The sequence below is a fragment of the Carassius auratus genome, unplaced genomic scaffold, assembly GCF_003368295.1.
Source record: "Carassius auratus strain Wakin unplaced genomic scaffold, ASM336829v1 scaf_tig00216014, whole genome shotgun sequence".
In the NCBI taxonomy this organism is placed as follows: domain Eukaryota; kingdom Metazoa; phylum Chordata; class Actinopteri; order Cypriniformes; family Cyprinidae; genus Carassius; species Carassius auratus.
The window spans coordinates 226,056-249,884 of NW_020528362.1; the positions used below are offsets into that span (position 1 = coordinate 226,056).

The 23,829-nt window shown below is 39.1% G+C and overlaps 1 protein-coding gene across 1 annotated transcript; it reads right to left on the minus strand.

Annotated features, from left to right (window-relative positions):
• Positions 1 to 813: 813 nt before the first annotated feature.
• On the minus strand, positions 814 to 23,110 carry LOC113096687 (ras and Rab interactor 2-like). The gene is made up of 11 exons (XM_026262100.1): positions 22,627 to 23,110; positions 11,527 to 11,652; positions 11,195 to 11,297; positions 10,792 to 10,864; positions 10,607 to 10,698; positions 9,679 to 10,049; positions 7,753 to 8,260; positions 4,714 to 5,019; positions 4,501 to 4,632; positions 3,738 to 3,904; positions 814 to 2,028 (listed from the first exon to the last, which is right to left on the minus strand). Exons 2-11 carry the CDS (start codon positions 11,650 to 11,652, stop codon positions 1,711 to 1,713), a joined length of 2,196 nt encoding a protein of 731 aa, XP_026117885.1. The 5' UTR covers positions 22,627 to 23,110; the 3' UTR covers positions 814 to 1,710.
• Between the last annotated feature and the right edge of the window lie 719 nt (positions 23,111 to 23,829).

Sequence of the window (23,829 nt, forward strand, 5' to 3'; positions counted from 1 at the left end):
ATTCTCTGGAGTCTATTTACACCAGGATTCACAAATGATCATGATGCCACACGTTCACTACATCCTTCACACGCTTCCTGAAGGAATCAATCAAACAGACATCAATATATCAGGCCAGTGGTGATTCAGTGAGCACGTCCACAATGATCAGCTAACAAAATAGCCGTCGCAGTTCAAGTAAAACCAGAGTACCACGAAACCACTGTAATACCAGCAGTGTTACTGCAAAACTCACAACATACTCAATCCTACACGCTCCATAATCACACTGTGTTCACACTGGAGGCATCCAAGCTGCACTTCACCTCATAACCAAATATATATATATATACTGTAAGCTTGATGTTAAGAGTTCAGCAAGAGCAAATGTGTGAATAACTTCAACTATATAGATATAGTTTCTGTATATACAACTATGTTTCAACAAAAAGCTACACTACTGTTCAAAAGTTTGGGGTCAAGTGAGATTTCTTCTTTTTTTTAAAGAGAAATGTATATTTATATTCAGCAAGGATGCATTAAATTGATCAAAAGTGGCAGTAAAGACATTTATACGGTTACAAACAAGTCTATTTCTAATAAATGCTGTGCTTTTGAACGATGCATTCATCAAAGAATCCCAAAAATGAAAAAGTATAGTTTGTTTTTGAGCAGCAAATCAACATATTAGAATGATTTCTGAAGGATCATGTGACACTGAACTGCTGAAAATTCAGCTTTGCATCACAGGAATAAATTATACTTTAAAATATATTCAAACAGAAAACAGTTATTTTTTATTTTAATAATTTTTCATAATTTTACTCTATTTCTAATATTATAAATGCAGCCTTGGTGAGCAGAAAAGTTAAAACAACTATAAAGTGTATACAACTATATGTTTTAACAAAAATAATTGGTAGAAAAATTTACTACTATATATTTAATAGATAATATTTGCCTATTTTTCTCATTTGATTGAATATCTTGATTAAAATTTATCAATCAGCATTTCATCGATGATAATGCATTTTCATAAACACAATTTGAGATGTTGTGCTACAATGGAGCTTCAAAAGAAAATCTGAATTAAAGGGTAAAATCTCACATTAAAATCATAAATATATCACTTTTTTTTTTTTTACGTGGCCTTATTGACCCCAATGTAGAATTAAATAACATTAATATCTATCCATTCTCACTCATAGTATTTGTAAATACATTTTTGTATTTCACATGAATGAAAGAAATACAGTGGCTGCGGCAGCTTTGTAATGCATCACGTCAGACACATCCAGTGTAAACAGCTCCAGTGATTTATATAGGAGTGATTTAATGCAACAATGCTACATGCATCCAGTGCAGACACAGTGCCATTACTCAGAGCATGTCAGATGTGTACATATATGATCTTTTTTGTTTGTTTATATTCAACACTTTGGTATTACTCTGCAATACACACCTCAGAAAGTCACCACTGAACAGCATTTCCAGACCTCCTGTTTGGCACATATTGCTTTTTGCATTATTACCAAGTATCTTGCTTCGATTCATTTGAAATGCTATCGTGCTTTCTGACTACACGCAACACACATAAAAAATAATCACCATCATCCATAGAACTGAACACATTTATAGCATTCAAATAGTTTATGACATCCGTGAATCCTCTTGCCACCTGACGTGACCACAAACAGAAATGTAAAAGTCCCACTGTGCACCTGCGCCTCTTCACTCCTCGCACACCGACTCGCCCAGATCTACAGCGCCTCCTCTGGTCAGTCTGCGCATCTTGCTGAAGTCGTGATCGGAGCGGAGGTAGGACAGCGACGCTCCCTCGTGCGTGCCCAGCTGATGGAGCTGAACGTGGGCCGGCAGAGGACGCATTTCCCCTTCACTCCTCCAGAACAGACAGTAGTGCTGCGGCTCCCTCACACCGAACAGACCGGCGCACGTTTGGGATAAAGCCTCGACGTTTTCTCCCGCCTTCCAGAGGAGCGTTCGCACTCCACTACGACAGTCGTCCTGGAAGAGCACTCGCACAAACCTCTGCACTCCGACAGCAGACAAGAAGAAACACAAACACACAGAGTTAATAGTTGAAGACGATGAAAATTATGAGAAATGTAGCTTTGCATCACTTGATCACCAACGGATACTCTGCAGTGAATGGGTGCCGTCAGAATGAGAGTACAAACAGCTGATAACAATAATAAACATCACAATAATCCAGTTAATGTCTTGTGAAGCGAAAGCTGTGTGCTTGTAAGAACTACTCCACCATTAAGTGAAGGACTGGAGTGGATTATTGTGATGTTTGTTAGTGTTATCAGCTGTTTGGACTCTCATTTTGATTGCACCCATTCAATGCAAATAAATAAATAAATAAATATCTGTTTAAATTCTTAATACAATTTCAGTGTGCATGATTAATCTGTGCACAGTATTTAAAAGGAAAAAAAAAAAATTCATAATCAATTATCAAGATATATTCTCAACAAGGTCGGCCTAAGACCCTGTCTTAAATTATTTCCTGGTGATGAGTCTGGACTAATCACAAATATGTCACATTATATTACAATACATTATTACAAAGGCTAATTTATTTGTATCTACTGTCCCTTTAAAAGCTATTTTCCTGTTTCTCTTTATTTATTCCTTCATTTATTCCTTCATTGAACAATGTCTAAAACTTGGTATTACAAGCAGTTCCTGTGTCTGTTTGCCTCTTTAAGAAGAATCACTTTATGTGTACCCCAATTGTAAGTCGCATTGGATAAAAGGACCTGCAAAATGACTAAATGTAAATGTATGTATGTATGTGTATAAGTATATATATATATTTATATATATATTTATATATATATATATATATATATATATATATATATATATATATATAAACCCGATTCCAAAAAAGTTGGGACACTGTACAAATTGTGAGTAAAAAAGGAATTTAAAAATCTCATAAACTTATATTTTATTCACAATAGAATATAGATAACATATCAAATGTTGAAAGTGAGACATTGTGAAATGTGATGTCAAATATTTGCTCATTTTGGATTTCATGAGAGCTACACATTCCAAAAAAGTTGGGACAGGTAGCAATAAGAGGGCAGAAAAGATAAATATACATATAATGAACAGCTGGAGGAGCAATTTGCAACTCATTGGGTCAATTGGCAACATGATTGGATGTAAAAAGAGCCTCTCAGAGTGGCAGTGTCTCTCAGAAGTCAAGATGGGCAGAGGATCACCAATTCCCCCAATTCTGCCGCGAAAAATAGTGGAGCAATATCAGAAAGGAGTTTCTCAGAGAAAAATGGCAAAGAGTTTGAAGTTATCATCATCTACAGTGCATAATATCATCTAAAGAACAATCTCTGTGTGTAAGGGTCAAGACCGGAAAACCATACTGGATGCCTGTGATCTTCAGGCCATTAAGGGGGTCGCACACCGGACGAAAAGCGCAGTGCTGCGTCACGTCTTTAAAATTCGAACACATTATTTTGGCACAATCCACCGTGCCATTCGCCGTCACAAACTCTATAGGTCAAAAAAAAAGAAGAAGCCATATCTAAACATGATCCAGAAGAGCAGGTGTTTCCTCTGGGCCAAGGCTCATTTAAAATGGACTGTGGCACATCATTGCATTCTGTTTTTATTCACAATTTGTACAGTGTCCCAACTTTTTTGAATATATATATATATATATATAGCGTAATGAAAAAAAAAATGCCGTCGACGGTTTCAACCTGTTTCAGCTGACTGTCTTTCTGGGTCTTGGCTTCTTGGCCCCGCCTCCTGCTCCACTCCCTCAGGTACTCTTGTGCCTCATTGGTCAGACTGCAGGTGGGCGTGGCCCCAGGATTGCTCTGGATCAGACATAGGCTGGCATACACACTCGTCAAATAGTATCCACCTACAAACAAACAACCATGAAAACCAGTTTGGAGTCATCGACAATTCAAACTTTTATTCCATTTAAATTCCAAAATAACGCATTTAAGTAGTTTGTAGATCAACTCGATTACATAATTCATAAGACTTCAGGGAAGTGTGTGGTCGCTGCTGGGTTTCCATGGTAACAGCGACTTCGGATAGCCGTTGCTGTGTTCAGGTAGTGTAGCTCTTCACTGGGAATATGGCTAGTGAAGTTGATGAAGATAAACGAGAAATGATGTGGAAATCACACCCACTTGCTGCTCAGAGCTTATGGTAGGTCTGTCTCGAAAGGTTTGCATTTTATTATAAGAAAAATCAGGAGTTTCATTATCTTAAGAGCTGGTTAGTTTTTAAATTAAACCATTTTGATTGACATTTCCATGTAATTAATATCAATTTATATAATTGCCTTTGAATAACCCATTGATTCTGTTCCTCCCAGTCTAGGATTCTCATATCTGTGAAAGGACTCATCCAATACCTGTTGTCTAAACCGTTATCTTAAACGTTGGCTTAAAAGTGTGGTATACTCCAAACTGGCTTTAAACGGAGTCCGTATGTGTCTGTTTTTACCTTCTCCGGTCAGCCATGATGGCTCAAGCAGCTCCATCATGTACTCCGTCTCCAGCAGCAGTTGTGGGATGTTACACTGAACCAGCACATAGGACAGCGCTGGTAGGAAGTCCTCAGACCCCACGTCCTGATCTGCAGAGAGGAAATAAGCCTTAAAAAAACTAAAAGTTACTCTACACCTAATGACAACCCAGTCTCTAAACCTTTCCTCACCGGGTTGCGTCCCCATGGCTTTGTAGACACTCTTGCACACCTGCAGCAGAAGCAGCACCTTGTCAATGGGCGAATGGCTGCGCTGCATCAGCGTGAGCTTCGCCTTCGCTCTGTCCATCCCTCGGACGTCCAGGACGCCCACTCCTACAGCCAGGCGCTCCAGCGCCCCCTCTTGGTAGGCCAGCAAGCAGTCGGTGATCTTCTGTAGGGAGCCGTCCTGAGTGTGGAGGGAAATGAGCGTCTGCTGCAGCTGAATCTTCAACGGCTTCAACACGCAGCCGAACAGAGCCTTCTCCAAGGCAAGATCTGTGGGTCACATGACAGGAAATATGAATTAAAGCATCTCGTAACTGTTTCTAAACCATCTATGTGAAGTCATCCTCCTGTGGGGGGATATTTCTGAATGAGAACAGTCTCTTTTTGGTGCGCCATTTACAGTGTTTACTGTCAGGGATTGAAATATTGGATGTAATTTTTCAAAGACAAGGTTATAATATAGTGATATTGTCACTATACTTTGGAAACAGAGTGAATTTTTCTTTTAATTGTGGTGCAACGCCTTGCCCTGTAAACTAACATTGCAGTTGCAACATGCAGATAGAGCATATCTGGAATTGAACCAATAATATGTCATTATACCTTTATTTTAAATTTAATAATGCTTTTATCAAACAAAATGAATCCTTTCATTTCACGCAGGTTTTTCTTATGCGATGCAGCAAATGAGAAGATATGGCACAGATTGCATTCTGGCCTACTCATGTTTGCCTACAGCTCTTTGGAACGTGCAGGTTTTTCCTGTAGCTCTATTTAAACACGGTTATGTCCTTGGTAGTGAACAAGGCACACAGCCACTGAGCAGCTTGGCAAAAATAACTGAGCTCTGTTTAATAGCAAATTAATGTTTGTACAGCAGAAGAAAGAGCCAGACAAATTATAGCAAACAAGAAAATCTGTGCACTGAGCAAAATCTCCTCCCCAATCCTTCTTCTATCTCTCTCTCTCTCTCCATGCGTTTCCTGAAGTATGCGTGGGAATGTGCTATGTGCTAATGATAAATGCAAAGTGGAAAATGCGAATGCCTCCACCAGCATCTGAAACAGCATCCATCCCCGGGGACGTGGCCGGCTTTTCGATTTCTTGCTTTGATTTGGGGGAGATCTCATAATCAGCTCATAATCCCAGTTATGCAGGTTTACAAAAGATTGGATTTTCTTATTTTACTGACGCAACTGTTCTGAAGCTTAAAAATAGAGCTACAGAAACTTCTATTAACAATCTTCCTGGAGAAACAAGGAAAGTATTTGGAAATATATAAATATATATGTGTGTGTGTGATTTTACGAGTGTATCATAGAACGGGAGTCATCATCTCCACACCGAAACTGTGTTACAGCTGTGCTAATAAAAGCTGCACGTAACATTGCCGTTCAAACATTAATGCAATTTTCTAGAAAATCATTATTTTAAAGGATTCTAGGAAACCAATCAAATCTTTTCTCCACTCCAGTGGGGTTAGAGTGTTTAAAACTCACTGATTGGTTTCTGTGATGCAGTTCAGATGAGTCATTTACTTGCTGTGAAAGCCTTCGTGGTGATTGCTAAGGTCAAGCATCAAAATAATATTGCTCATACTTAGGATTAATGACTTTAACAAACTCCTAGTACATTCTAGTGTATTAAACTTGGTGCAACTTGACTGAACCAGTTTTAAACACGAATGATACATCATGCTTCTCGTTGATAGTTTAATCTCATAAACAATCAGACCTTCAATTTCCACCTGGCGGACATTAAAATTGGCAAATAATCACTCAAAAAGACATTAAAAGTGGGAAAGAAAGACTAGCCTACCATACTGCACTTTTCCAGTGCATGGTACGGCTCATGTTTGGTGGGTTTTCCACTTTATACAGTACCTAGTACTTTTTTTTAATACCAACTCAGTTGAGGTTACAAACAAGCCGTACCGATACTGAAATGTGATGTATGAACCCTGCAGATAACTGATTGGTCTGAGAGAACCGTCACCACCAGCATCACTGGATTTGCGACACGAGACACCAAACTCACTAGATTTAAATAGTCAGCAACAGCCACAGCAGGATCATTTGTTCAAACTATTTTTTAAACAATTTGCTTTAAATGACCGTTGAATGCAAGTTGGAAAAAAGAAATGGCTGTATTGTGGTCAGTCGATGAGGTGCCTGCGTAACTGTAATGATCAGTCTATAATCTCAATCAATTTGAAGCGATACTAAACTGCATTGGAAAAGCAAACTGAGCCAAAGTAAAGTGAGCAGAGTCATGCCGAGCCATACCATAAAGTGGAAAAGTGGCTATAGAGACTTAAGACAACCATCTCCAAACCACAAAGAACAGGGCATGTCCACACGTACACGGGTAGTTTTCCTTCTTCAATTAAAAAAAAAAAAATCTCCGTCCACATGAAAACACAAAAGCATGCTATGAAGCACTGTCAAGAGCACGCCAAACCAACAGGTGGAAATATAATCTCAACCGTAAAGCATGTCGGCCAATCAGAAGTCTGAAAAAGTTTCCAGTAGGTGGAGATAACAGCACATGCTCGAAAACACTGCAACCAGAGTTTTTTGAAAATCTTCACCCTGGTAGGTGTTTTCAGAAATGTTCGGTTTCAGTGACCTGGCGTTGCATTTGGTTTGCGTGTGAACGAACGGCCAAACCACACAGAAAAGGCTGTGGTTGAATCTCCGGCCCTCCAGGAACTGAGTTTGACACATCCTCGTAACCTTCAAGCAACGTTCTGCCAACCAACTAATATTTTCAATATTTTTTTTCTATACTAATGGTTCAAATTGGTGTGGGGTGGTCTAGTCTTTGCGAGGCAGGTACACTGACTTACATTGCATGCAATGTACACACTTTATAAGCTCATGTGTTCCCTGGAAATTTAACTCATCATTACGGCATTGTGGGTATCTGCTCTACTTTTTGAGCTAAAGAAACTACTGTATCAATATTGTGCCACTGATTAAACCTCAAGTGATGTCTCCTTACCTTTCTCGTTCTCAGGCACCAGCGTCTCAATTGGAGGCTCTATTTCTCCTGCTTCCAGAAGGAGAATTTTGGCTTGGGACAGAAATCTCCTCACCCCCTGAAGCAGCTCCACGGCAGAATTATGCTTCGAGGTCTCCATTTCCTGCCTTTGCTTCTCTATAAAGTCCTGCACCAGCGACCCAAATGTGGAGCGCTTGTCCCGGGAGAGTTCATCCACCAATCGGGCAACTCGCCGCTCTGGTGCAAACACGCATACAAAGGCAGCAGTCATGCGGCGCAGAGTCGAGGTTGGGTTCGCTGAGGGGAAACGGGTACCACGTGCTGCAGGAGGCCATTGGTAATTGGCGAGGTCCGCCTGGGCTTCCTCCTCCTCCAGACTGCTGAAGGAACTACTGCTGTCCAGTTCAGCAAGGGAAGGAGCTCGAGCCCTTTCCAAAGCAAGACACACTTCACCATCTTCAGTGTCTCTGTTGAGCTCAGTGTGGTCTTGTCCGGGTAAGGAATTACTCTGGAGAACCACAGGAGAGAGTTAAAAACCAAGGATTATATTTCCACCTGCACAACTTACTGCACAGTGGCATGGGGATCCAGTGGATGTCAGTCCTGGTTTTGTAAAACACCTACTTAATTCAGATCTTAGCCGGTTAGGAGCGAGCTCCATAAACTGAACTTAATGTGTCAGATAAAAGAGATATACAAAATGTGCAGAGCAGTGGACCAGGACTGAAAACCACAGGTTTAGCAAAGTAGGATGTGTTCCTGTGTCCCATTTTCGTTAGTCCTATAATAATTTTACTACTAAAACAAAGACAAGCTTAACCATTTCCATATGCCTAACTATTAACTTTTTCCTCACCAAACATATAATTTTCTGGGTTTCCGTGTTCTCACTGTTATACGTTCGGGGCAGCTATTGCGAATCTCCTTAATAAGTTCAGAATGTGCACATGAAAAACAATGCAATCATCAACAATAAACAGCATATAAATGAAAACTGCCTAATGTTACCGAGTGAAATGTTGATCCAGGAAGTGGCATAGGACTGTGAAGCTTTGGGAGTGTTGATGGAAACGATCTACTGCATCTATGCTTTCATCATCGATCTGAATATTATCCAGATGTAGTCTTTGATAAAAACATGATTTGCTCTGTTTTTTGCTCACGATGTTGCTTTTTAAAAATATTTTTTTTATAAAACGTTCCTACATTCAAGTGTTGATTAAAAAAGAGTGCTTGAAGCTAGAATAAACTGATTTTTATTTTAAAAGTAGAGGCTTGGTTCTTGATTTTGATGTATTGCATGGTCAGATATTCATAAAACAAAATAGTCTGGGGGGCATGAAGTTGTAGTGAAAATCATCAAAAATGCAGGCGGTGGTTAACTTTTTTCCAAAATTCTGGCGGGGAAAGAGTTAAAGGGATAGTTCAAACAAAAATAAAATTGAATTTTTTCTCACCCTCAAGCCATACTAGGTGTCCACGACTTTCTTCTTTCAGACCAATACAATCTGAGCTATATTCAAAAATGTCCTGACTCTTCCAATTTTTTATAATGGCAGTGAATAGTGTTCAAGATTTTGAAGCCCAAAAAAGTTCTCCACATGGCTCTGTGGGTATAATATAAGGTCTTCTGTAGCTAAGGATTTTGTTATAAGCCATGAGGAGAGCGGAAGCTGGAGATTATGGTTTATAAAGGTTAAAATTTGGATATTTTTCTTACACAAACGCATTGCTTCGATTCAGAAGGCCTTGATTAATGTGGAGTACTTTTTTATGATGGATGGATGCACTTTTTTGGGATTCAAAATCTTGACCACCATTCACTGCCATCATAAAGCTTGGACATTTATGAATATAATTCCGATGCTGACAGAGAAACATGCTTACTATACAAAATCTGAGTCAGCCATGGGTACACACACTTACAGGCGGTATCTGCCCCAACATCTGTTCATCCTCCTCTTGAGAAGTGGGAGTAAGTGCCGGGATCCTCCTGAGCACGCTCAGCCCTCCTGTTCGTCTCGGGCCGCCCTGGTTGGAATTCTGTCCATGTGTGTCCCCCTGGGTTAGGTCCGATTCTCCCCCCGACAGGCTGAGAGAGGTTTCATTGGACACACGGACCCTGAGGCTGCGTTTAAAGCGATGGCGTTTGTGTGAGGCCGTTCTACTGAGCTGGGGAGGCTGAAGGAACATGGGGTTGATGAAACATGGGCTGATCAATCTGAATGTCCGGTGGGGCGCTGAAGATGGAGGGGGGCCATTAGGAAGCCCAGGAGACATCTGAGAGCTCCAGAACTCTGAAAAAGCCATGGTATGCAAAGAGGGGGGACTGATAATTTTATTTGGTTTTCTATTGAAACTAAGGCTTTCAATGTACCAAGAAAACATAACATGCTTTTGCGATATCTGTTTGGAGAACCATGACCTGTCCTGTTATGGTTGGTAATAAGCATGCACTATGGCATGCTAGTTGGAATTGCTTAACCATATGGGAAAGTTTTCCAAATGTTGTTGAGTCACTCCAAATGTCAGTTTGAGCAGTACATTTCAGCACTATTTTAACAGTATATTTCAACAGATTTTGCAATCCTGGGGAAATAGGAAATACTAGCTTTGCAAAGAGGCAGTTATTAAAGGATGGATGGGATAATTAAAAACTACAGAGGAGAAAACTGCACACCCACAGGTGAGCATAAGCACAAAAAAAGCACTGCAGCTGGTAACAAGAGGGTGTTAAGGATGCTAAGTGGGTGTTTATATACAATATAAACTATATACAGAGTGAGAATAGCTAGTTTAGTTTTAAAGGTCAAAAAGAGAGGTGGAAACGGTCATGATAAACATGCATCCTTACCTAAACCCAAATGCGAAATGTTTTCCAGCTGGGTGTGTGTTGTGGCCTGTATAATTGCATCTGGGAGCTCGAGTGGGAAAGGCAATACATCTCTGTTGAACACATGCACCAAGAGCAGAAATCATATAATACATTACAGTTCAATCTACATGAATCATCTTCCTGTAATGTTAGACGTTTGTTACCTGCTGACGGTGTAAAATGCCACGAGTCTGCAGAGATCAGGGAAGCTCAGGGCAGAGCTTTCTAGAGAAAATGCTAAACGGTGAAAAAGAAGATGCACTAATTTAAGATAGCCGAGCATGACATCAGGTTTTATTTTAATTATGTATTTGTGCGAGCTTGTCTCAATGGGGACTACCGAATAAAATGCATGCCACGTAGACATGCATAATCAAAATAATCCCGTATATTTCATGTTTTTTAGGATTTGAATAACAGTAATAGAAGCTCCACAGCACAATATAACAACAAATAATCATTATGGTGGACCCAAAGGCTTGTTTGTGAGGTTTAAGGAATAGAAAATCCCATTAGCTTTGTTCAAAAGCTGTGAAGTCTGAAGTTTGTGTGACGTGTTGAACTTACTGGAGTCTTCCTCACGGATGGGATACTGTGACACTCCTCCGTCCTCCAGCAGCACACACAAAACCTTCCTGTGGGAGGCACTACACTTACACACCAGGAACGTCTGTGGACAGAGACGGGAGATACAGCACCGTTAGATGATGTTCTACATGTTAAATGATCAAATATAACAATAAACTTGATATATAATGGAATAAAACAGAGATATTGAGAAGTCAGTGTGTTTAACTGAAGTTACTGGCCATTGTTGCAGTCAGAGATACATCGCATGATTACTGTAAATATGTCGTTAGATTGTGAATAACAGAGATTAGCTGTTGGGATTCTCTCACCCCGACTATCTCTCGTTGCAGGATTTGGTGGGCGGAGTCAGGGTTGATTGACAGCTGCAACCATATGGAGTGTGTGAGGAGAAGACGATCCAAAACGCTCAAACTCCTCTGGAGAGACGCGTCCATCTATAACACAGAGGACAGGGGTCAACAAACACACACAAACTTCACAAAATTATATGGTAGTGTTAACACTTCACAATAAGGCTCTATTTGTTAACTACATTAGTAAACATGAAGTAAAAGTTAAAAAAGTGATTAACAATACATTTTATTTTACCCTGTTCAACCTCTATTGTCGTGCAAACTCTCTAAAAAAGTATCACATACTCCCAATATCAACATCAGAAACAAGGATCGACATGAAACTGCTCTTAACTAAATAATATACAGTTGCATAAAATATTCTTGAACGGACCAATGCATTTAAAAGGAGAAGGTTACATTAAAAATAGACATGTTCAATTTTGAGTTTTTGTTTTATATAGAATTGTTTTATAGTCTATACAGTATTTACTACAATTACATTAGAAATAACTGTACTTAAGTTACAGAAAAGTTAAGAGTAATCCGATTTGTTGGTAATAAAGTGACAGTTATTAATTACTTAGCAATGCATTATACCCAATACAAATGTGCCCTCTGCACATTTTTAGCCTGTCGAAACCCATCGTGCAGATTTACCACCAGTACAGAAACTGTGGAAACACTCTACATGAAACACGCAGACGATGAGCCGTGCAGCAGTCACCGCTCTCTCTCTCTCTCTCTCTCTCTCTCTCTCTCTCTCTCTCTCTCTCATTGCCATGACACTGTGTGGGCGGCCCGAGAGGATGCTTATGCATAACAGCAGATGGTTGCCATGGCAACAGATGCCTACACGTCCTACCAGGCAGTCCCACTCATCCACAGACACCTACTCACCCCGAAACACGCTCGCGCACAAGCCAGACTGCGCTTAAAACGGCGAGGAACTGTTGGCAAAGTAGAGAGGATGTTTTTTAATTCCTGCTTGACTTGCCCTTTCCCTCTCGAGCGGGTGTCAGAGAGCTCTCCGGCACAATCAGGGCTCTCTGTGATATTTTTATCTGCTTTTTGAAGCCCACTTCCCTTCCTCAAACACCATCAGACAGGTAGATTCAGCCGGCGTCTGAGATTTATACTAAAGGCCAGCAATGACATGAAAGTAATCGTGTGCAGCTGCTGAAACTGTGAGTTTTAGGGTATGATTTAAATATGATCTGCTTTGGTAAATCCATTCATTTCTCTGCTTTCAAAAACACAGATGTGCATTTAACTGCATCCATGCATCGAGCGTCTCCATTCAGAGAGGTCTGCCAGGCACACAATCACACAGATATGAGTTTGATAGTGTTACATCAACAAATTTCTCAGAAAATGGTGCTAATTGTGCCTGAAAATGTCAGGAATTAATTATCACATCAAAATCTCATACCAGCCTGAATAGAAGATTGATAGTATCACAGTAATGAATTAATTAATTATTGACATGCGTAGCATTTGTCTTTCAAAACAAGCTTTGTGCTTTAATTTAACTGTATTACAGTAACAATGTACTAGGCTTGAATGCTCTGCCAAAAATATATTATAATAACAATTCTGATGCCTGAGCAAATATCACTGCATCATAACTGCATCATAATTTACAGTCAACATTCTGGTTCTTATTGCCAAGAATTTTTTTTTCCAGTCAAATATTTATGTATTTATATTTAGTCTCAGGTTGACATATTTAACTCTGTTTTCAAGATTAAAAAAATTAAAATATATAATAAAAAAACAATGCACACAGACTGAAGCAGTTGAAGTCTTCGGTACTTTTAATTGTAATGATTTTGGCTCACATTTCACAAACCTCTTTCACAAATTCTTTTTTGAGTTTTTTTTTTTGGCCTTCTGAAAAGTATGTTAATTTACTGTATTACTGTACATGTTTCTCATCTTCCTCTTGACAATTGGTGAGTTTGCTGGCCAGTCAAGCACACCAACACCATGGTCATTTAACAAACTTCTGGTGCTTTTGGCAGTGTAGGCAGGTGCCAAATCCTGCTGTAAAATGAAATCAGCATATTCAAAAAGCTGGTCAGCAGAAGGAAGCATGAAGTGCTTCAAGATTTCTTGGTAAATGGGTGCAGTGACTTTGGTTTTCAAAAAACACAGTGGACCAACACCAGCAGATGACATTGCACCCCAAATCATCACAGGCTCTGGAAACTTAACACTGGACTTCAAGAAACCTGCAATGAGCTTCTTCCTCCAGACTCTAGGACCTTGGTTTCCAAATGAAATACAAAACTTGCTCTCATCTGAAAAGAGGACTTTGGACCACTGGAAACAGTCCAGTTCTTCTCCTTACCCCAGGTAATATGCCTCTGAAGTCTGTGATTCAGGAGTGGCTTAACAAGAGGAATACGACAACTGTATCCAAATTCCTTGACACATCTGTGTGTGGTGGCTCTTGATGGTTTGACCCCAGCCTCAGTCCATTCCTTGTGAAGTTTTCTAAAATTCATGAATTCAGTTTGATCTCTTTATAAGGCTGCGGTTCTTTTTCTTCAACACTTTTTTGTTCCACTCAACTTTCTGTTAACATGCTTGGATACAGCACTCTGTGAACAGCCAGCTTATTGGCAATTATTTTTTGTGACTTACCCTCCTTGTGAAGGGTGTCAATGATTGTCAGAGACCATTTTGAAGGCTCAGGAAACCTTTGCAGGTGTTGTGAGTTGATTAGTTGATTGGCATGTCATTATATTCTAATTTGATAAGATAGTAAATGGGTGGGTTTTTGTTAAATGTGAGCCAAAATCATCAAAATTAAAAGAGCCCACTACTTCAGTCTGTGTGCCCTGAATTTATTTAATTACACGAGTTTCACAATTTGATTTGAATTACTGAAATAAATGAACTTTTCCTCAACATTCTAATTTATTAAGAAGCACCTGTATATGACCCTGGACCACAAAACCAGTCTAAGTGTCAATTTTTCGAAATTTAGATTTATACAGTCTCGAATCAAAAAAAAGTGCAAAAAAAGTTCAAAAAAAAAAAGAAAGTTCAAAATACACAGATTATTTATTACCTTTGAAGACGTCCATATGCAGTTTTAGCAATCCATATTACTAATCAAAAATTAAGTTTTGATATACATACAGTAGTGTTTTAACAAAATATCTTCATGGAACATGATCTTTACTTAATATCCTAATGATTTCTGGCATAAAAAAAAAATAAAATAAAAAATAAAAAATAAAATATATATATATATATATATATATATATATATATATATATATATATATATATATATATATATATATATATATATATATATATAGTTTCTTCAAAATTTTTAAAGCTCAACTTCAATGTTTTCTACATTTTTAATAATCATAAATGTTTTTGATCAGCAAATCAGCATATTAGAATGATTTATGAAGGACACTGAAGCCTGGAGTAATGATGCTGAAAATTCAGATTTGATCACAGGAATAAATTATATTTTACAATATATTCAAATAGTAACTAGCTCTTTAAAATAGTAATAATATTTAACTGTTTTTACTGCATTTTCGTAGCTGAGTCATAAACCTTGACATTTCCATCCAGCACCCCCACCCCGAAAAAAAATAAAAAAAATAAATCACATTCTCCTCTGGCTAAACGCAGCCTCGACTGGAAATTATGAGGATACCGGTTTCACCATATACCAGACGCTCCATTCAGCAGCACAACGCCAGCTATTATATCTCAGTCTTGCTTTGTTTATTCCATGTGTACGTTGAAGACCTCTAACACCCATCTGAGGTTTATGGAGAGGTTTATTACATAAACATCACATCATGGCTTTACCACCCACAAACGCAAGCACTAAACCACTGCAAGAGAATCTGAGAGCGAGTGCCATCAGAACATAAAACTGATAGGTCAGTAACCTCAAACCACAAACCCTAACCAGATAACATCCAAGGAGAGACAGATTATTGCAGCGTAGGCCTCCTTACATAAAGCCCAGAGCAGCCTACACACAGAGTTATGCAATTAAGCGTCACACAGGGAGAAACACAGGACGAGAAGCAGAGAAAGAATAGGAGAAGAGGGAGGTGAGTTCGATTTGAGCAGCGAGTCGCTTTCTCCTCTTGAAGAACTGATTTTTTTCTTTCTTCTTGATGCTATTTTTGAGTCTGAGTTCAGGAACATTATAATTATGAATCAAAGAAGTCATGAATTTTTATTATTTTTTTTTCTCAGAGCTTTTGAATACTCAGGGGACTTTTTATTGCTTACTGTTTGAGATCCCTAAGATGAATGACTGTGAGATATTTTTCTCAGGGGAGATATTAAAGAGAACCGATTTGCAATTTTACTTTCTTAGAGGTTCTACACCACCGTGATGAGCTTATAATAATTATACGTACAAGCTCAATATTATGTGCATTAAATAGAATGAAGGATTAGCGATCTACTACAAAACAGTAGCTGCTGCTATTAAAGCAATATTTCACCCAAAAAGGAAGATGTGCTTAAACATGCTCACCCTCAGGCCGTCCAAAATGTAGATGAGTTTGTTTCTGCATCAGATGTGGAGAAATTCAGCATTGAATCACTTGTTCACTAATGGATGCTCTGCAGTGAATGGGTGCCGTCAGAATGAGAGTCCAAACAGCTGATAAAAACATCACAAGTAATCCACACCACTCCAGTCCAACAGTTAATGTCTTGAGAAGCCAACAAATCCATCATTAAGATGTTTTAACTTCAAACCATTGCTTCCAGCTATAGAAATTGAGTCTATAATCCATAATATTGCTTATAATAAAGACTGAGGCAGGAGAGAAATGTGCACAAATCAACATAGTTTACAAGTAAAAACAGCTCTAAACTAAAATATATTGCTGGATTTTGATGTGAGAGACAACAGGAGATTACATTTTTTACTGGGTAAAGCATCATTATGAATTATAAACATTATGGATTTTGGCCAGAAGCAAAGGTTTAAAGTTAAAACACCTTAATGATGGATTTTTTGCTCACAAACACACAGCTTTTTGCTTCTCTAGACATTAACTGATGGACTGGAGTGGTGTGGATTACTGTGATGTTTTTATCAGCTGTTAAATCTCTCAATCTGACGGCACCCATTCACTGTCCAGGATCCATTGGTGAGCAAGTGATGCAATGCTACATTTCTCCAAATCTATTCTGATGAAGAAACAAACTCTACATCTTGGAGTAAAAAGTTTGTGTAAGAGACAGAATGTTCTTCTTTTTAAAGAAGTTTGGCTGTAAATGAGATTTGAGAGTTACAAAGGAAGCGAGGATTCTGAAAACAGCTCAGACTGGGGTTTTGGAATCCAAAGAAATGTAATACATTCTTAAAACTAACTAACCAAATACTTTTTGAGGACACGGGGAAAACATAAAACGAGTGAGCCGAGGAGCAGGTGGTCCATGCGGCTGAAGAACTGAACTTCAGTGACTGTCAGACAGACTGCTGCACTTCTTGCAAGACAGCTCTCAACATTTCCAGTAACAAGCACAGAGATGGAGAAAGAGAGGATGAGGACTTGGAGAGACATGTAGAGATGGTTTCAGGAAGCAGAAGCGTGTGGGAGACCAAACACGAGTCGCAGCAAAAGCCTGTAGAGAAACATCTCCAGGGACAGAAACGAGTGAGAGATTGGAGGAAGAGAGGAGAGACAGGAAGCCCTGCAGAGGAGGAGAGTGCTGCATCTTCAGCTGGAAAATGAGCAGCAGCAGCTGTCAGAATAATGGAGCTCAGACGCAGAAAGTTTCAGATGAGATCCACTCGTCTATGATGGCAGTGGGGCTGAGTTTGAGAAGGAAATGGGGAGCATACAGAATACAGACGTCACTGAATCATTCAACCATCTGATCTGGAATTTAAGGAAATAGTTCATTTATTTAATCTGAATTCAGTTCATTTTTTAGCTCAGTGAAATGCTCATTTGAAAATGTTCATTAAGTTGATTTCAGAAACTTTTAATTAAAATAATGGGATATTTCACCACCTAACAAAGAAAACGGTCATCGTTTACACACCAACATGTCGTTCCAAACATGTTTGACTTCATTTCATCTGTTCTGAAGTATTTTTTTTTTAATATTTCAACGTTTTTTTTAATCGATAGAACAGAAGTCAGCAGGATCAAACATTGTTGTATGAACTATCCCTTCAGCAAAATTCATCTCACCTCAACTAAACTCATTTAAACTCATCTCCATTCATCTGTTAAAGACTACTACTAACTGTTAAAGTATGTCACTGTTCGCATGTCATTTGACTGAAAGGTGTCTGAATGTGACTGTCATTATTAGCACAGTGATGCTGTCATTCTGTGTGGAAGTGGCTAATGAATGACGTGGCGGATTGAGCTCGTGTCTAAAACAGGCCTAAAGTGACGGATAAGATGAGGTGGGATGTGTGAAATCAGGGGTCCTAATGCCAGCTGCCCCACAGTGACCACCGAGAAGCCCAAATATAAAGCTGGCCTTCATTAAACAGGATGAGGGAAGTGACAGAAGAGAAACGAGTTCACAGTCAGACGGACGCAAACAAGCATGACACACAAATGAAGGACTGTGCAGAGATTGGACAACTATGCTCATTCATTTGAGTATATTAAGTATGTGTTTACCCCAGAGAAGAAGACCTCAGTCTTTCTCACGAGTGTCTCCTCCACGGCTTCAAAAGGAAATTTCAACCCTATCAATCATTATATACACATCTCTTGGTACAAAAAGGCATGCAACACCTAATTTACATTTAATATTTATGTATATATAAAAGGTCGAGAATAATCAAGAGGAGTCTTTTATTAATCCAACACAGGGGTAAATCCAACATGGAACTCAAGAGGAAGACACATACTGACTGGTAGACCTGACAAAACTGAATTGAAAGACTATGGTATTTAAAGACAGGATAACGAAAGGCAGACAGATGCATGGAATCCCTAAATTAATGGGGACATGAAACCCATTGGAAATGAACTAGTCACACCTGGTAACTAATCAATTAACCAAACACGGGAGACAGAAACTGGGATCAGAGGGGATGAAGGAGCCTGATGGAGCTGGAGGGACGAGGCGAGGCCAGGGAAGAAGTGGAGTCCCAAGGCAGAGGATGGTCGACGCCAGACCAAGGTGGAGCCGGAAGGATAAGGGAGCTAGACTGAGCTTGTGGACTACAGGGCCAATGTGGAGAGGAGGGAGCTAGGAGCCATGGTGGAGCCGATGCATAAACGGGCCAAGGCGGAGTCCAGGCCTTGGAGGTTGTAGGCGGAGGTGAGGGAGACTCGGACCATGGTAACGCTGGAGGATGGCAGTCCCGTGGAGCTCACACCGCAATGATGGTGGGCTGAGGGCAAACACTGGGGCTGCCAGACGACAGCGGTGGAGGAGGCAGGAGCAGCCACTGGAGGGCACGTTCTAGGAGTGGCTACTGGAGCGAGCTCTGGGGCTGGAGCCCATCCTGGGCTTAACTGGGGATCAGGCACTGGAGAATTGGAAGCCCCCCTCAGAGCTGGATGAGGAAACCAAGGACGAAGGAGAGCTGGACCGGACCAGCAGAGAGAGAAGAGGGGGGCAGTTCAACTTCCAGTTCAGATTCCCAGTCTATGAAATCCACCTCCTCATTTTGGCCCTTTTGGCATTTCATATTCCGCTCACCCTCAGCCGCGATGCAAGGGGCGGAGCATTCACCTTTTCCTTCTCCCTCATGGCAGGTGGTGTTGACGGTTCACACACCTGGTCTGACATCACGGCGTCTGGCTCTACAGCGACCCACAGCTCTACCACTCTATGGATCATCGGTAGCGGCGGGCTCTGGCTCTCCCTCAGCGGCGGGCTCGGGTATGCGCTCCACACATTGAGGAGATAGTGGGCTGGGCTCTGGGTCCGGAGTGGACCTGGCAAGATCCTCCATGGGGCAGATGGTGAGATGTGACCCATTTTTCGCCAGTGTCCACTCCACGAATGCGAAGGAAGGAAAACGAGGGAAGGAATAATCGAGAGGAGTCTTTATTAATTCAACACAGGGGTAAATCCAACATGGAACTGAAGAGGAAGACACACATACTGACATGTATCTGGTAGACCTGACAAAACTGAACTGAAAGACTATGGTATTTAAAGACAGGATAAAGAAGGGCAGACAGATGCATGGAATCACTAAATTAATGGGGACATGGAACACATGGGAAAGAAACTAGACACTCCTGGGAACTAATCAATTAACCAAACACGGGAGACAGAAACTGGGTCACAGAGAACATGGGGAATGGAAAACACAACATAAAGAGTCCAGGGGTGTGACGATGTTATAAATATATAACAAGGTATATATATTAATTTTACTATATTTATTATACTATCACTTTTTTTATTTAAATATATATTAAGCATGATATCATGTATTTTCACAATATTATATTGCAAAATTGTATTTGATCTTGTTAAATAGAAACAAATGAAAAATTAATAATGATGATTATTATCATTATTATTCAATTAATATTTACATATTCAGTACTAATTAAATAAAATTACATATTTATTTATTATATTTATTTGACTTTATTTTTTACTTATATTTAAATGTATATTAAACAAGAAAACATGTACTTTCATAATATTTTATTGCAATACATGTTAAAAATAAATTAAAAATAACTGATGATATATATAAATATTTGTGAAAAACAAATAAATAAAAGCATGAGTGATATTTTAATTTACAGTGGAAAAACGAATTATGCTTCCAATACAACTTACAAAATTGCACATTTGAATCACTCTTAATGTGATTTCAGATTTTTAACTCCTTCTCTCTCTCCACAACAATCATATAATCAAATAATGCATCACTACAGTAAAGATGAGGAGCTCGGGGTAATGGAAAGTTCTTCTGTGTGATGAGTGAATGACTCATGTAAGGCTGCTGAAGGGCTCTCCCCGCGCAGAAACACAGCTGGATGAGGGTGGTTTGATATTGTCCTAAAGCAGGGTGCTGGTGACTGTGAGCTCATTCGGATGTGTGATCATTCTGCCACAGGTGCTCGAGGCACATATGAACACTACTCACATCGAGGAGAAGTTTAGAAAAGTTTCTGAGACCACATGAAGGCTTAGTGTGAGGAACAGAGCGAAACTTCCATCAGTGCTCATTCCCCTCTACCAAATATTGTTATGCATATCATTATTTACTTTTATATGTATGCACTATATGCACCATCAGGCCATCCAACATGCAGATAATTGTTTTCTTCATCAAACTTGGAGAAATGTAGCATTGCATCACTTGCTCAGCAATGGATCCTCTGCAGTGAATGGGTGCCGTCAGAATGAGAGTCCAAACAGCTGATAAAAACATCACAATAATCCACAAGTAACCAACACCACTCCAGTCCCTCAGTTAATGTCTTGTGAAGTGAAAAGCAGTGTGTTTTAAAAAAAACAAATCCACATCTAAGACGTTTTTAACTTTAAACCATTGTTTCGGGCTAAAACATGAGTACTCTATAATATTTCCTTCAGTAAAAAAACTCATCAGGAGAGAAATCTGCACAATACAGTTCTAAACAAATATATGGGTGGATTCTGATGTGTGAGACAACAGGAGATGGACTTTTTCAATGACGGAACGTTTTTATGGATTATGGACTCATATTTTAGCCAGAAGCAATGGTTTAAATGGATTGGTGTGTTATTACTTCTGAACTATTGTGATGTATTTATCAGCTGTTTAGACTCTCATTCTGACGGCACCCATTCACTGCAGATGTTCCATTGGTGAGCAAGTGATGTAATGCTGCATTTCTCCAAATCTGTTCAGATGAAGAAACAATCTCATCTACATCTCGGACAGCCTGGGGCTGAATGCAATTTTCAGCAAATTTCCATTTTTGGAGGAACTATTCGTTTAAATGACATGCACTCCCAATGAATCTTGGCATTGCAGGCGCCTTGCTAATTCGTCATGTGAGGAGGAAATTGCATTTAACGAAAAAAAACAAAACAAAGAAAGGCAAATGGATTTGACTCCTTTCAAAAACAAATAATAGTGAGGGCGTTACGCATGTGTATCAGTGGCAAAACAGAATATATAGTGTCCACAATGAGTGATTATGACATGACAGCACAAACGACTTCATTCTAATAGCACTGTAAAAACAACAGTTTCATCCATCAGTCAATGTGCTGTGAACAAAGCCAATGCAAGTGTGAACAGACTGCTTGTATGTGTGTGTGTGTGTGTGTGTGTGTGTGTGTGTGTGTGTGTGAGGCTCACCACCACACTTTTCACACTGCCACCCCCGCAGCCAAAGATGCACAGAGCCTCAGTGGTTTTTCTATCTAACTACCACCAGGCAACAAACATTTACTGTACATGCTAAAAAAAGGACGACTTTCCAAACCCAATGAATACATAGTTAAGAGATTTTAGATACTGCTCTCATCCAAACTCTTCATTTAACAAGAAATCATCCAAAAAACATCCAAAGAGCATATTAAGTGGCAGTACCATATAAAACTGATGGTATCCAATAGTAATACCATGGTACTTTGATATATATACTGTACCAGATGGCTATTATTATATACATTTCGATCTTCGACATCCAAGCAAAAAGCATGTTAATACTTAAGTACTTTTTTTTTTTTTAGATATATAGAAAAACAGAATATCTGTCTATATATTTACTTAAAGTACTGTGGTGATTCCTGCTACCATGGTACAGTAACATATCATGTAACCTATACCCTGCTACTGAATGTATACCACACATGTGCAAAAAAATAAGTACTTTTGCTTTTTCTTAGTAATCTATCCACCTATTCCTAAAAATACTGTGGAAATATCATGTGACACTGATGGTTTCAGATTCAATATGGTACTGAAAGATGACCATATTTATATACAGTTCCATAGTAATTTAAAGAACATCCTGGTATCACTTTTAAAATAAGGTATTACCATGGTACACGCCTAAATCATGGTAATATCACGATACTTTAAATTAGTGTATGGCGATGACAGAAAAAGAGAAACTTTACCTTCTCCGTTAATAGTGGTCCATCATCATCAGGTGAATTGGTCTGAGCATCATCCGACCCGCTCGACGGCACCGGGGCTTGTGATGATATGTTTGATCTGATGATGTGACGAGTTTGATATTATTAAATGATCCTCCGTGTTCATCACATTCTGATTCACGCGCAACTTTCCCCACGCGACACAAACTCTTGTGTCACTGCGTGCGCAGGTGCGGGGCTGAAAATAGTATCATACAAATCAAAACAAAACGGTAACTTACGAATCTGCTGTACTAAAATATAAAAATCAATTAGAATTGATCAGATCGATCGTTCTTTGTCGCGGTTTTCAGCTACAATAAAATGAACTGAGAATTAAATACAAAAGAAAGGAACACACGAACATGCAAACACCAAAATATGTTACAGAGCTCATAAATGAGACCGAAATCACGAGTGGAAGTGTTGAAGACACAGCCCACATGAGGCGCGAGCTGGAGCACTGCCTGTGTTTCACGTGATATCCGCTGGATGTCGCCAGAGGAGAGAGAGAGAGAGAGAGAGAGAGAGAGAGAAAGCGCGCGAACGAGAACGACCGTTAGATGATAGACAGGTCGTCAGACGACAGACAGTTACGCTAAAGATAAATAAAACGTGTTTTAACAATATAAAATGCTTGAAAAAGATTATTATAATTTTCAGAACCCATTCGGTCTACCACAGGAACACGTATGCTAAATGGACAGGTAGGTTAATTCAAATCTCTACTATTATGCTTTTGCGGTTTTAATTTAAACATTAACTGTTCCATTTACAAACTAAAATACAACTGGAAGGTTGTCTGCTAAATGTGTGCTTTAACTTGTAGTCACATAAATTCACTACTTTTATGGTTCTTCTATGCCACAGACCCCTCATGCTTGTGTATAATAAACAATCATTTTAATTTTATTTCTTTTTTTCTCTCTCTATTATACTCACTATAGTAGACTTACTGTTAGGCCTATATGCATAATATGCATATTTATTTGTTAATATATTTTAATTCTCTAATTAAAATATGTATACGTACAAATAGATAATAAAATAAAATAAGCCTAAATGAAATAAAAATGAGAAATTAACAAATTAAATATTTAATAATTAAAAAATATTAACATACACATATATCTATCTGTCTATCTATCTATCTATCTATATATATATATATATATATATATATAT

Coding starts and splice junctions, on each gene's coding strand:
- LOC113096687 (XM_026262100.1), bottom strand. CDS start 11,652: ATGGACGCGTCTCTCCAGAGGAGTTTGAGCGTTTTGGATCGTCTTCTC. Junction 10,865..11,194: donor CATCCGTGAGGAAGACTCCA/GTAAGTTCAACA, acceptor TTCACCGTTTAG/CATTTTCTCTAGAAAGCTCT. Junction 5,020..7,752: donor GGTGCCTGAGAACGAGAAAG/GTAAGGAGACAT, acceptor TGTGACCCACAG/ATCTTGCCTTGGAGAAGGCT.